The 15435-nt window shown below is 49.1% G+C and overlaps 1 protein-coding gene across 3 annotated transcripts in view; it reads left to right on the forward strand.

Moving 5' to 3' along the window:
• Positions 1-4857: 4857 nt before the first annotated feature.
• The window catches only part of dock4b (dedicator of cytokinesis 4b), a 103811-nt gene continuing 93233 nt past the window's right edge, over positions 4858-15435 (forward strand). For all 3 annotated transcript variants that reach the window (XM_061806845.1, XM_061806846.1, XM_061806848.1), the window contains exon 1: positions 4858-5118. In XM_061806845.1, coding sequence (XP_061662829.1) covers positions 5082-5118 — 37 coding nt within the window. In that variant the 5' untranslated portion in view covers positions 4858-5081. The remainder of the gene's footprint in view (positions 5119-15435) is intronic.

Here is a 15435-nt window from a genome sequence, read left to right on the forward strand (position 1 = left end):
CGGATGGATGGATGGATGGATGGACGGACGGATGGACAGACGGTCGTCAGATGAACGTACGGACAGATGGATGGATGGACGTACAGATGTACGGATTGATGGATGGATGGACGGATGGATGGACGGACGGACGAACAGACGGATGGATGGATAGATGGATGGACGGGCGGACGGACAGATGAATGGGTGGAAGGATGGACGAACGGACAGACGTACTTATGGATGGATGGATGGGCCGACAGATGGATGGATGGACGGACGGACGGATGTACTGATGGATGGATGGACGGATGGATGGATGGCGGACGGACGGATGGATAGGCGGACGGACGGATGGATGGATGGATGGATGGATGGACGGACAGATGGACAGACGGACAGATGGACGGAGAGATGAACCGACGGATGGATGGATGGATGGATGGATGGATGGATGGATGGACGGACAGATGGACAGACGGACAGGTGGACGGAGAGATGAACCGACGGATGGATGGATGGATGGATGGATGGATGGATGGATGGATGGATGGATGGATGGATGGATGGATGAATGGCTGGACGGATGTCTAATGCCATTGGCCACACCTCCAGTCCACCTGGCAAACTCTGCATCTGATTGGACGAAAGCTTTGTATCGCTAACGTTGCTACGCCGCCGATAGATCCATTCCGAGCACGTGTTTTACGTCAAGTGAGAAAGGATATTCGTTCATGTGGATTGTAACGGTATAGATACATAAATATAGATCAGAATCAGGGTCAAGATATGGGTCACTGACTCAGTAGATGTAATGGGGGGGGGGGGGGGGGGGCAGTCATAAAGCCATTTATGACTGCCATCTGTCCGGCATGTGTGCATGGCAATACACTTGCGGGCACAATCGTGTTTTTCGTAGGTGGGTTTTGGCTTGGGGTGGGGGTTGGGGGAGGGGGGGGTCCAGGTGGTTGTATACTGTCATTTTGCACCCACAGAGTGCAACAGCACGGAGCATGTGAGTCATAAAAACACACTCAATCTGGACCTGCATGTCACGAACCAAACCATGTAACAGTAGTAAAAGAAAACCCCCGCAGGCTTCTGGTTTTTATGACTTTTTAAGTGGTAACACGACACGAGGGAAAGCACTTGACCCGGTCCGGCAAGCTGCAGTTCCTCGCTGCCCCGTTTTGCGACATACTGTAAACGCTCGCCGCGAACTGGCAAAACCCGCAAATCTTAACATTGGACTTCTCATTTTTTCTTGTTCCCAGAATTTTTTTTTTAAAAGTCCCATGTTGGTTTTTTCCATCACGAGGTGGAGGGGGGGGGTGTTCGGGAATTCCACCTGCATCTTTTTGGCACTCAAACACATGACGCAGAAATCTTTTTTTTTTTAATATGTTTTAATAGCTTAAAGGCTTAACGGCGCATAATCCCGACGCGGGCCGCAGCGCTCGCGGCGTTTCGATTTAACATCGTCGGGGCTCGTCAATGGAGATCGTAATGGACCCATTAGAACCGTAAAGTGGGGCGAGGTTGTCAAAGGGGAGATGCAAAGACCGTGGGGGATTTTTTTAAAAACATATTTAGTTGTTTTGATTCTTAGAAGCATAAAACCATCGCGAAAATATCAAAAATTTGGGGTTCAACTCAAATAATTATGAGGTCCATCCGATCCGCACTTGCTGTTCTGGAGCAAATCGGCGGGCAGGTCATCAAGCGACTTTTCAGTTTATCGGCAAATGAGCAGTTATGAAAAATGAATATTTAACTCCCTACCGGACGAATGGAAGCAACTCCATCCTGTCGAAGCGTCACGATGTTCTGATTTAATGGAGCAGACACCAAAACTGAAACGAGACTCCGAGACCACGTGAAGTCATATCGTGACTAGAACCACAAGCCCAACATTTTACTACATTTGCTGGGTTCTATTTTTGTCCCTCTTCAAAACCTGATCACAGTTCTCAGATTAAATTTGAACTACAGCAGAACCGAAGGTTCCCGGCCACAATCCGTTCCAGAAGGCGGTTCGAGAACCGATTTCTTCGAAAACCGAAACGATATTTGCCACGTCTGCGTACAGTCGTGGGTCAGCTGGTCGGCCCGCACACGTTATGTTATTTACAGGTTTTTTCGCGGTGCGTTCGAATTCATAATAAATACGCGTGTCGTGGGTCAGCTCGTCGGCGCGCGCGGGTTATGTTATTTCCGGGTTTTTTTTGCGGTGCGTTCAAATTCACAATAAAAACGCGCGTCGTCAATCAGCTGTAGGCCCGTGCGCGTTATGCTATTTCCGTTTTTTTTTTTCGCGGTCTGTACGAATTCACAATAACAGCGCGCATCGTGGGACAGCAGGTCTGCCCGCGCGGGTTATGTTATTTCCAGGTTTTTTCACGGGGCATTCAAATTCACAATAACAATGAGTATCGTGGATCAGCAGGTCGAGTACCGATTTTTGTTCGAAAACAGAAGCAAAAAATCTGAAATTTTGGTTCCAGAATGGAGAAGTTCGAGAAGCGAGTATTCACTGTAAAACAAACTTTCTTTCGGCTTGTCCCGTTCGGCGTCTCCACAGCGTGTCATCTCAGACGAACGCTCATATTTGTTTGGCACAGTTTTTACAGGGGATGCCCTTCCTGTCGCAACCCCTCTTGGGGTGTGGGGAGCCCCAGTGAGAAACAAACTCGCAACCTCTGGTTTACCAAACCAATGCTCTAACCGCTGAGAAACGGGGCCCCGCACAACCGAGTATTCACTGTATTCTGTGCTATTCTTCATTGCCTAACAGGAAACTGCGACAATGTCAGCAGGCGTCCCTCAAGGTACAATCTCCAGTCCTCTTTGTTTTGTGTTCTTCTTGCTCTAACTACACAGTTGGGGGAGGAAAAAAAAAGAGCCTTTGAATCAAACATCACTTTTCTCTCCCGAATCTCAGCAGTACCATGTCCTGCTTCTGTTTTCTTGTTTATGTTTGTTTCCCTCCCAGTTGCACGCTCATTATGTTGACAGCGCATTGATTCACAGATGCAAAACATCGTTTGGCACTTGCTGGAAATGAGACCACCTCTGGTCCTCCATGGGATGAATCTGCGGGGTTCACGTTTTACTCTGCTGCAACACCCCCCCACCCCCCACTCATCGGTTTATGATTTATTCATATGCAGAGTGAAAGATTCTACAATCCGACAATTTACCCCCGCCGCTCTAATCACATCGAAACTAGGCAACATGTACTGTACGAGTAATCCCACTTAGTTCAAATTAAAAATGCCCAGTTCCCCAAACTCTGATGCTCCGAGGATCCATCCATCCACCCATTTTCTACCGCCTCTCCGGGTCAGGTCCCGGGGGGAGTAGATTCAGCAGGCATACCCAGACTTCCCTTTCCCCAGCGACTTCTTCCAGCTCTTCCGGAGGGATCCCGAGGTGTTCCCAGGCCAGCCGAGAGACATAAAGTCTCTCCAGCGTGTCCTGGGCCGTCCCTAGGGTCTCTTTATGGTGTGACATGCCCGGAACACATCACCAGGTAGGCGTCCGGGAGGCATCCGGATCAGACGCCCCGAACCACCTCATCTGGCTCCTCTCAATGCGGAGGAGTAGCGGCTCCACACTGAGCCCCTCCCTGATGACCGAACTTCTCCCCTACGGGGAGAGCCCGGACACCCTGCGGAGGAAACTCATTTCGGCCGCTTGTATCCGGGATCTCGTTCTTTCGGTCATGATTCCACAGCTCGTGCCCATGGGCGAGGGTAGGAACGTAGATCGACTGTTAAATTGAGAGCTTCGCCTTTCCACTTAGCGCTTTGCGCCGAGGATCCAAAATTCACGAAACTAAACTACAAGGTAGACCGGTAAGCGGACGCATTTGACACTTTTCAAAGCATCATGATGCGCCGCTCACGAGTGAGCTTCAGAACAGCTTCCGTCCAGCCTGCTCGTAAAAAAAAAAAAAAAAGGACGACATTTGGTGCACACCCACGTAGACAAGCGCGCACGTGGAAATCGCACAAATCGCTTTCATTTGGGCCGTTGCAACTCCCTCCAGTTTTCGGCTTCCTCCTTCATACCGATTCATGCATTTTTCATGGATCAAGTTGTCCCACTTGAAGTGTGTGTGTGTGTGTGTGTGTGCGTGCGTGTGCGTGTGTGTGTGCGTGTGTGAGTGTGCGTGTGTGTGCGCGCGCAATCTCTGGCTATCCTCGACCCTGGTCAAGGTCACGGCGTGCACCTCGAGCATAAAATTAGAGGCGTACACTCGCAGCGCATCACCGTGTTTAACGAGAAATATGTGCTGACAGCTTTCTTTCTTTTTCTTTCTTTTTTCTTTCTTTCTTTCTTTCTTTCTTTCTTTCTTCTTTCTTTCTTTCTTTCTTTCTCCCTCCACCAATATGAGGAGCCTTGTAAGTGAAGTTTTTTAAATTTTATTTTTGTAAGCGAACTCTTTTTTTCTTTTTTTCTTTTTTAAACTCTAACTGTAAAGACCACTTCCTCACCACATTGACGTCACCCGTTGCTACTACAACCCCCACAATGCAACGCGGGCGTTTCTGGCCGTGTTGGCCGAGCAAGCCGCGTTCAAAGACAACTCGGATTTGTTTTAAATACGATTGTTGGAGTGCTCAAATTGTGAGCTTGAATTTAAATAAAACAGGGTCTGGTTTGTTATAGACTCTAAAAAATGCATAATTGTATGGAAATAATAATTTCGTGAGCGTTGATTTTTTTTTTTGCACTGTTTAATAAAACGGTAAATATTTTATAGGCAGCGTCTTGAACGCCACAAATTTGAAATAAGCAACAATATCGACTCGCTGGTAGTTTTTGTGGGTATAAAAGTCATTCATAATAAATTTCCGAGGGCGAACCGAAACGCTCGCCGGAGCGGTGCGGGCATTTCCCGACGACGCGTGAACGCAGCGCACCCCCCCGTGCCGCTACCAGCTGCGGCGGCCGTGGCAGCGGCGCATTCTCGCCGTGGAAATCCAAACAATGACTCCCGCTCCGGAGCGGAGGAAAGCACGCCAGTAAGAAATGCCTCTGACGGCCCCGATCGCGCCGCCACCCCGACGCCAGACTTGAATGCGCCCGCCGCCGACATGTGGATACCCACGGAGCAGGAAAAATACGGCGTCGGTAAGTTTATTACCCATATTTTTTTTTTTTTTTTTTTTGCGTGTTGTGTTGTTTGGTGTGTGAAAGTGGAATACGCGTGGTGCGTTCAATGCCACAGTGCGATTGAGTCTTTCGGGAATTAAGATGCATGTGATTGTGGACCAGGAGAGGATGTTATTTATTTTTTTGTTGTTGTTTTTGCCCCCCCCCCTCCCAACAACAATGGGGAGCATCCGAGCTGATGATGACTGCCACATTGCATAGTATAGTGTTGCCCCCCCCCCCCCCTCCCAACAACAATGGGGAGCATCCGAGCTGATGATGACTGCCACATTGCATAGTATAGTGTTGCCCCCCCCCACCCCCACGAACAAATGCCAAATGAACAACCACTATGCGAAAAAAAATGAAAACAATTTAAAAAAAAATACATATATATATGTGTGTAGTTATTTTGGGGTTTTCACCGTTTTTTTTATTCCTATAATTAAAAAAAAAACTAAAGTTTTGTGGAAAAAAAGGGAAAAACATTTTTAAAAAATGGGCATCCTCGGTGCATTCTTGCAGGTTGTTGATGGTTGTGAATCAAGTGGTGGAGCGAGACAAACAAGCCACAACAAACCGAATGTAGGGGGGGGGGGTGGAGGTTGTGGTGGGGGGGTTGGAACACAGTCTTTTATTCCTGCTTGTGTGGTGAGAATTCCTATTCGCTTCCCTCCTCCTCCTCCTCCTCTTCCTCCTCCTCACAATGACACGATCATTGAGATGTGAGGGTGTTAAATATCTCATAATAATATTCCCTCGAGATGTGAATCTGCAATGTGAGAGTGATGCCCCAGTCCCTTACAAACCAGTATAATCAATTACCCCCCCCCACACACACACACACACACACTACCCCCACCTCTCAGGGAAAGTGTCACGTCAGCATATTTTATTACCTCTTCCAAATGCACCATCCTGCCCTGCTCCTGCACTTTGGGGCCACCTTAGCATTGTGACCTAAAATCAGTGAAGCGCAGTTTGAACTAGGAAGTAGCCCCTCCCTCCCCAAATCCCCCCCCCCCCCCCACTACCACAAAGCGTCAACTTTCTTGTCTCTGTGCTCCCGTGTCACATTATTCTTGATCCGGTCTGGAGGATCCACGTTTTAATTGCTGACTATCCAATTTCAGAGTCCACTTGGGCAGGATTAAGCGGCGGGTATTTATTTTAAAGGCTCTATAGACACGCCCCCCCCCCCACTCACACCCTCCCTTCCCAAATTGCTGTTAATTGGATTAAAAAAAACTTTCCCCTCACTCGCTGCAATTTCATTTTGAAGACATCCTCTTTGGCGGCGGAGCACTTCTTTTGTTGTATGGGCCCCCTTCGTTCCTTTTTTTTTTTTTTTTGAGGAAGGAACTGGGGTGTTTTCCTGTTGTGAAACGCCAAATCACAAAAGAGACCTCTTCGGGGTTTGCGCCGAGGAAATCACAATGCCGACGACGAGTATTGACAGATTGCAAAAGTTGTGAATGTTGAGCAGTGTAAATGGATCTGAAGCGGTTCTGTCAATCTTCCAGTTGGTTTTGGACCGAACTTGACTCGCTGCCGTGACGCTGTTGACCTTTAAAGCAAGAACATTATTATAAACTCATTTCAAGGTCAACAATGTCGGATCTGAACCAAATCTTGAACTGATCTCTGATCCTGAGGTTCGCGGGTCAAAGACTAACAAGGAGTTCCAAATGTCGGCCGACTATACAGTTCCTGGTATAATACCGAACAGCCTCGGTTCTCGAACGTCCGTTCTTGAACAAATCGTTTTTCGAATGAAAATCGGTCCTCGAACGCCCCCAACAAAACCCGGAAATAACAAAACGTGCGCGGCCAGAGCAGCTGACCCACGACGCTGTTTGTTGTGAATTCCCACCCTGCCGAAAACACCCGAAAATAACAGATGGCACGCGGCCAGACGAGCTGACCCTCGACGCTCTTTGTTGTGAATTCCCAACCCACCAAAAAAACCCAAAAAATAACAGAACACGCGAGGCCCGACCAGCTGACACAAGCACGACGCGCTTTGTTATTGTCAAATCGAACGGACCCTCGAAAATAACATAATTCGTGTCGCGGTTGATTCGGTTTTTGAACAAATCGGTTTTCGAACCGCCTTCTAGAACAGATTGCGGTCAAGAACCGGGGTTCTACTGCATTTAAAAATTCCATCTCAATTCAACTACCGTCATTTCGTTTTGTTTCTTTCGGCTTGGCCCATTCGAGGTCGCCACAGCGTGCCATCTCCGATGAAACGCTCATATTTGTTTGGCACAGTTTTTGCGCCGGATGCCCTTCCTGACGCAACCCCTCGGGGGGGAGTGGAGGCCCCGGTGAGATACGAACTCACAAGTTTACCAAACCAATGCTCTAACCACTAAGCTGTGGGGCACCACACAACAGGAAACTGCAACAATGTCAGCAGGCATCCCTCAAGGTACAATCTCCAGTACTGTTTGTTTTGTGTTCTTGTTGCTCTCACTACACAGTTGGGGGAGAAAAAATGGCGCCTCTCTTAACTACTACCATCATTGATCGTCATTAGAGAATCAAAGAATTCGTACAAGTTAGCCGTTTTCTAATGATGCTTTTTATCCGCTTTTGACCGTAAGGTCGGCTAATAGGAAGCGACTCGGAACGCCTCAGGTTTTCGTTTGATGTGGGACCAGTTAGATAAAGATCAAAATGGCTCTCGCTTAATTGGAGGGCCGGGGTTTGTTTTTGATGTCGATTCATCTCGCCGGCGCAGCCGCGCTCATTTAGGACAAGCCGTTGATGAAATATGAATGGGCTCAAGGCGAGTTGGTATTAAGGCGGCCATTAGCGCACCGGTTGGGTGATGACTGGTTTTTAACCCGGGACAAGACGCCGGGAAGCCAGACGAGAAGATGTTCATATCTGATCCCGAAAGCGGCTTAAGCCGAGACTGGGGGTGGTATATGTCGTCTTTTTGAATGCAAATACTTAGACCGGAGTAATTTATATGATCAGATAAAAGATAAAAATAATAATCCGCTCCACAAGTCCCTCAAGGCTACGTAGCGTCACGTTTATGCTGCAGACCGACTGCTCCTCTCCATTATGAAGACCCGTTGATCAAACCGATCAAGCGTGTCATTGCTCGTCGCAATGTCGACGAATATTAATAACGATTTTAACGAGCTGGTTTGCATCGGCGCACGTGCGCGTTTTGAACAATGATTGATCGGAGTGACCGCGTTCAATTCTCCAAATGGAATGAGAGCGTCGGACGCCGGCGGCCCGGCTGGGAAGGAGGCCAACGTCGAGACCCCCGCCTTCCTCCCTGTCTTGGCCCCCCTCTCCCATGGGTGCTGGCGCGTGTCGGGGGGCGGGTTCATTTGTCGCGGGGCACCCGCCCTTGCCCTGTTCCCCCCCCCCCCCAAAACTCTCCCACCCACAGGGAATTAGCAGGTTGTTTGGAGCCCATTCCACCATGATAGCCGCAATCCCCGTAATGCGGCAAACCCCGAGGCGAGATTTGGATGGAGGTCTGGAGGGGGTGGGGGGTGGGGTGGGGGGGGGGGGGCTGTGTCGAGGTGAAGCTCACCGGCTTGTAATTGCTTGGTCCCCCGCTGCCTCGTCTCCATCTGCAAAGATGGCGGCCCTTCACCGGCGCAGTAGGTGTCAACATGGAACGTGAGCATGTAGGCGGCTCCCTTGTGAATTGAACAGATGTGGTGGTTGGGGGGGGGCAATAATATCGTAAGTGAGCGTTAATCACCTTGCCCGCTACTAGCTGTCCCTCGGTTTATACAGTTTTTTGTGGATATTACGGGATCGGAACTGTCGGCGTTGTTGCGCAAACATCACCCCCTGCGGTTGGGGAAACGCCGCCGCCGGTTTGTTGTCCAATTAAGCCGCGCTCTATTTATTTCAGCCTACAATTTCAACGATAGTAGCAAAAGGGAGATGTAAGATGAACGGATTGCAGGAATTAGATTGTCCCCTTTGCCACTTCTGGGTAGCTTATCCCATTGTTGGCGGCGACAGACGATCCCGCATGCAGCATTAGTCCACAGCCGTGCATAATGTTGTGACAGGCCACCAGGGGTGGGGGGCGGCGCAGGCTTTCCTGCTTTTCCACTCCACTGGCATCCCAGCTTGCTTTGCAGTCGGGAGCCCTCTCCCACCCTCGGAGTATTTCGCATTTGCTTTGACACGGCTTGCCGGTTTCACGCGCGTGTCTCCTCTTCCGAAGGCTCGAGACAACGGGCCCGGATAACAATTCTAAAACGCGCGAAGAGATTCTCAAAACGGCCTCCTTGATACCGACGTGTGAACTCCGCGCGCGAGAGGTTAATGGGATCTCTCCCATTAGGAATTCGCCGGCTTAAACCGATCTGTCATTCTCCTACAGCGTCGCCAGAAGAAGTGTTTGTCATCTGTGTGGGCCGAGGGGGGGAGAATATGACTGGCGTGTCATTTTCATAAAAGAACAAAAAAAAATCGGGGTCCCTGCCGATGACAATCACCGTGATTGGCAGGTGAGAGGCGATGCTAATCCGCCAGGAGACACTTGTTTTTTGTGCTCGTTCGTTGTAGAAAAATTGCCCACGCCGGTGTCATGTTAGTCATCTGTTCCCCGCAGTTGTAATCCCGCACTGACCATAAAGGAAGTGCGCATTGATTTGTGGGAGCGCGAATCGTAACGACCCGGAGGCTTCCCGGCTTCAGTCAAAAAAGCGGTTCGAACGCTAACGCACGCGGCGGCAGTCGCGGACATTCCTCTGAGGTTTCTGCGGCGTCGACTCGGGTTAGGCGTTGTAATTTACTCATTTGTTTTGCCGCTGAGTCGTTCGAAACGCCGTCTGCGGAGTTGAAAGAGGGGCGGAAAAGCAGCTTGTTCACACAAGTTTCATTTTCTGTACTTGAACGTTTTTTTTTTTTTAATTTTCTACTCAATCATAAGATCACAGGTGTCAAACTCGAGACCCGGGGGGTCAGATCCGGCCCGCCGCGTGGCTTTATGTGGCCTGCGAAGGCGAATCACGTTTGTCGACTTCCATGTTTCTTGTTAAAAATTATACAAAAAATTTCAAATAGTCAAATCAGAAATGCTCACTTTTTTTTAGCATCTCAGCCCTGACTAATCCCTGACTAATCCATCCATCCATTTCCGTCACCGCTTATCCTCACGAGGGCTGCGGGGAGTGCTGGAGCCTATCCCACCGGGGTACACCCTGAACTGGTCGCCAGCCAATCACAGGGCGCATCGAGACAAACAGCCGCACTCACAATCACACCTATGGGCAATTTAGAGCATCCAATTAATGTCGCACGTTTTTGGGATGTGGGAGGAAACCGGACTACCCGGAGGAAAGCCACACAAGCACGGGGAGATCATGCAAACTCCACACAGGCGGGTTCAGGATTGAACCGGGGACCTGAGAACTGCGAGGGTGCATTCATAATATTAGGTACAGCTGTACAATCTAGTGCACGGGTCTCAAACTCGAGGCGTGGGGGCCAAATCTGGCCCACCGCATGATTTTATGTGGCCCGCGGAGGCAAATCCTGCGCAGCAACTTCCATGATTTCTGTTCAAATCTGCACCAACGTTTCAGTCATATCACAAATGATAACGTTGAGATATTGCAAGCATTTTTTTTTCGCAAACATCAACAATAGTTGAAAAACCCATTATCTTTCATTTGTGATTCTAAAACTAGTTCATAAATTTCCATTTGTAAATATGATGAGGTGATTTTTATGGTTTCACAGTCATAACGGCCCTCTGCGGGAAACCGTAATTACAACGTGGCTCGTGACCAAAATTAGTTTGACACCCCTTCTCGGGTACCCTCAACCTGTGAATGCTTAAAAATGTCCGCAAAATATAGCAAAAATAGCGTTTCTGTCGGCCATCTTTGCAGAGTGCCGAAACCGATGTCCATGTTTGATCTAGTTCATGTTCTTCACAAATCCATACTATTGTTCAGTCACGGACAAATGTGACTTTTGCCGCTCCTGCTACACTCGCGGAATATTGGCTTCTTATTGATTTTCCGAAGACATCTTTTACACACCGGCGCTACCGGACTGCTGCTAACTGCTTCTCCGGATCAAATCAGCATCGGTTAAACCCCTGCGCTCATCTCCTCCGATTCTGCAGTTTTCTCGACGGTCGCATTGGGTTCTGTACATCAGCGACTCAGTGCAGTTGGAAAACTACCGCCGCAGAATTTTAAACCTGGTTTAGCGCATGTGACCCAAGTGGACACTTTCAGCAAATAATGGCAATCGGAACTGGCGCGAGATCAGCGTGGAAGTTCAATTTCGCTACCGAGCCCTCCGGTGCAGCTCAGGTCACCCGGTTTCGTCAGGATTAATTCCTGGTTAAGTCAGACTGAGGAAAAGCACCAAAGGCCTTTAAACCGATACCTCCGACGAAAGCCGCCGGTCCTCGACCTTGACCCGTCATTCAACCCCCGGTTCTGTCGCCGCCTCCCGCCGGCGGAGGAGGCTGTCGGATCTTTTGACTTTAATAGCGGGAACGCGGGGGTAAGGTCCGCAAAGCAGGAGCGGAAAGGCACGGCCGGGCGAATTCGGGATGCGGACAGAACTCCAAAATACTCCCAGGAGAGGGCCTCGATTTTGAATCCTTTCAGGTCGATGTGCGCTTCTTGAGGATGAAAAGACATTCGTGTCTCAAATATTTTCATTTTTTCTGTTTCGTTTCCCCCTGTCCCTTTTCCTGCCTCTGTCTTGTGTGTGTTCCAAGCTAGTAGGCTACACCAGCGTGACCCTTATCTCACACTCTGCCTCTTTTCCCCCCTCATCTGACACCGTTGACTCCCCCCCCCCCAATCGGTTCCATTCTCCATCCTCAGCCTTCTTTATCTCCCCCTGCATTCCTTCAAATCCATACTCATCTGTCCCAGATATTCTCGTGTAACGTGCGCGTTTGGCCCTGCATAATGTGTTTATTTGTAGCCCGAGCGCGCGCGCAGAAGGCGGCCTCGGCGGATCTCACGTCTTGGAGATGATAAAGCACTACAGATGCTCGGGAGGCTTAGGAGAGCAGCGCCGACCGCAGAGGATCTTTGGTGTGCGACTTGCTCTGCCTCCTGTCAAATTTTACAAAGCGTGTTATGCTTTCTTTGGAGGCGTGTTATACGCTGCGAAGAGATTATAAAAGGCTGTGGAAAATGCTGGTTTTTTTTTTTTTCTTCTTTCTAACCCCGGTTCTGATGCCGTTGAATGAGCTTAGCAACGGTCAAAGCTTAGCTATTTGTTCATCTTTCATATTTAGTCTTTTATGCTTTTAGCCTGTTTGTTCCATCCATGGTTAGGGTTAGGGTCGCGGCGGAAGTAGCTTCTGGAAGGATAGCCAGACTTCCCTTTCCCCAGCCACTTCTTCCAGCTCTTCCGGAGGGATCCCGAGGCGTTCCCAAGCCAGCCGAGAGACGTTGTCTCTCCAGCGTGTCCTGGTTCGTACCCCGGGGTCTCTTTCCGGCGGCACATGCCCGGAACACCTCCCCAGGGAGGTGTCCGGGGGGCATCCGAATCCGGTCAAAACGGTCAAAGCTTAGCTATTTGTTCATCTTTCATATTTGGTCTTTTATGCTTTTAGCCTGTTTGTTCCATCCATGGTTAGGGTTAGGGTCGCGGGGGAAGTAGCTTCAGGAGGGATACCCATGCTTCCCTTTCCACAGCCACTTCTTCCAGCTCTTCCGGAGGGATCCTGAGGCGTCCCCGAGCCAGACGAGAGACATAGTCTCTCTAGCGTGTCCTGGGTCGTCCCCGGGGTCTCTTCCCAGTGGGACATGCCTCGAACACCTCACCAGGGAGGCGTCCGGGAGGCATCTGAATCAGATGCCCCTGCCACCTCTCAATGCAGAGGAAAAGGGGCGCGACACTGAGCCCCTCCCTGATGACCGAGCTTCTCACCCTATCTGTAAGAAATGCCCGGTCACCCTGCGGAGGAAACTCATTTCGGTCGCTTGTATGCGGGATCTGCTTCTTTCGGTCTGCTTGTTTTTATTGGACTCAATTTTTGTTTTGTTTTGTTTTGAACTACCTCAAGCTACAGGAGGATCAGATCCTCGTTGGGAGTCATGTTAAATTGTCGTCGGGCTAATTGTTGGTTTGTAATTGCTAAAAGGAAAGCTGTCATATATAACCAAATAATGGTTGTTTTTATTGGTCTTCGTGGTTTTAAAATGTCTACATAAATCCATATTCTTTGAGACCCGTGGCCTCATAAATGCAGGCAGGGGCTTTCACATTGGCCGATTGATGATTACGCGTATCCTCGTTTGAGCTCTCCATCCTGCCCACGTTCAGATCCACTTAATAGCCCTCACAGCGACTGTGTGTACATTGACTATAAGTTCAAGAGCCGCGACGGCGATATTGATTCGGTCCAAATCACCTTTCCGTCGCAGCCGAGGTTTGTCGGCCTCTCCGTCTCTATCGCGACAGCTTTTCTGACCTCTGCCCATTCCACTCGTTTGTCGACGATGGTCGATTTCTGCTTGGCTTTCCGCCCGCCGTCCTCACCTCCGCGTCCTCCCCGAACCTTCGCTCAAGAAGGTCTCTTCGCGCCTCATTTTTTTTCCCAGTCAATCTGAGAAATGTTCAACCCTATTGCAATTGATTTTTGTTCCACGCAAGTACTCGATTTGACTTGACTCGATAGAGCGTCGCGTATGCTTGCCAGCGCCGATTTTCCCGATTGGGTTTAAAGGACTGAGGACCCTGAAATGATATTAAACGCAAATCCCCGTAATATGATTTGAAACAACTCGTCCCCCTCTGCTGAATAATTCATTCATATTTTCCAAACTAATTGAGCGGGTTTTGTTAAGTGCTATTGCCTCAGAGACTGCTTAATTGATCAGGTGGACTAAACCCGCCCCCCCCATACCACGACCCACTTTGCTCGCTCGGCCCAACCTGTCCGCGGGGATTGCCCCCTTTTTAAAGTGTTCTCTAATGGAAAAACAAAGCTTTCAAACCACATCGAGATAAAACGGGGATATATTAGTGAAATATTTGCATTAATAAGCCCCAGGCTGGTTTATTTGAAGTTGTCTGAGGGAGGAAGCGTCTTCGAGCGTGTCTTGTCAGATGCTTGATTTGTTCGAACGAGACATTTTTTTTTAAAAGCAGCCTCATGGCTACAGCACAATATGCATTCCCATATTTTTTTCAATCCATGTCACGATAAATCACCCTGACAGATAAAAAAAAAAGCGTTTGAAGGCTTGTTGTTGATTCACAAATGAAAGCTGAAACTCTGCGGACAATGTCATGATTGGTCCGGGTGATAAATTAGCGTATTTTCCCGATTTAATTCCCAAGACAAAAGGTGAATCAAATGCGATTAAAAGCGATATTCCTAAAACATACAAACTCCCAGATGGTATATCAGTTCTTCGGAGATATCACTGCAGGCAATCATATCGGTACCCCGTTTCTCCACTTAGGGTTTACTGAAAAATCCGTCCACTTTCGGCTTCAAGTGGCCCCCGCTCGCCACAAAGCCGAAACCTCACCGAGCGTCCACCTGGCGTCTTTATTTTCCGACTTCCATCCCTCTCCGCCGTCAGGGCGGGGAGTCCGACGGCCTCTCAGCGTCAAGTGTTGCTTCTAAAAGTAGCTGAAACATATCCCCCTTCGAGTGCTACGGCAGGGGGAGGAAACCGCCGTGGGAGCGTTTGTTTAGCTAGCGCGTGGCGCGCGGGGACTTCAATATGGTTTGTAAATATGGCAAGCAATTTAATATTTGAATTATTTGCGATGTCCCCGACTCCGGCCTCAATTTGGGAGCCCACAGCGTCGGATGGTTCCCATTCCCTGTGAGGCCCCGTGGCTATTCTTGCTAACAAGCAATTTGTGTCGAGAGCTGGCTCCAGATAATATACATCTAGAGACTAGCGTGGAAATAATCCAGCATGTGCCATTTAGCAAACGTCCACGTTTTCACTGGGATCCGCGGCCAGATCCTGTTTGACGACAGATGGCTTTGTTGATCAAGCGAGAGAGATCCTGTTGTGGGGGTTTCTTTCCCGAGGGGGACTGCAAGTGTAAAAATAGCACTTTTTTTCACAGTGAGTAATCTTTACTGTTAATTGATCAATAATGGAAATCTTTTTAGAGCACGTAGCCCGCTACCTATTTATCTAGCCCATAATGGCCTGTCAGGGGGTCCATTCCGACCTTGGTGGCGGCACAGCTCCGGATCATCTTTCAGTCTTTGAGCGTCACTTTCATGCTCACTTCAAGAGCAGGAAAAACATATAGTCAGTGATTTGACCCTTAATGTCTTTGAAA

This window comes from Syngnathoides biaculeatus, chromosome 20 (assembly GCF_019802595.1).
Source record: "Syngnathoides biaculeatus isolate LvHL_M chromosome 20, ASM1980259v1, whole genome shotgun sequence".
NCBI lineage: Eukaryota > Metazoa > Chordata > Actinopteri > Syngnathiformes > Syngnathidae > Syngnathoides > Syngnathoides biaculeatus.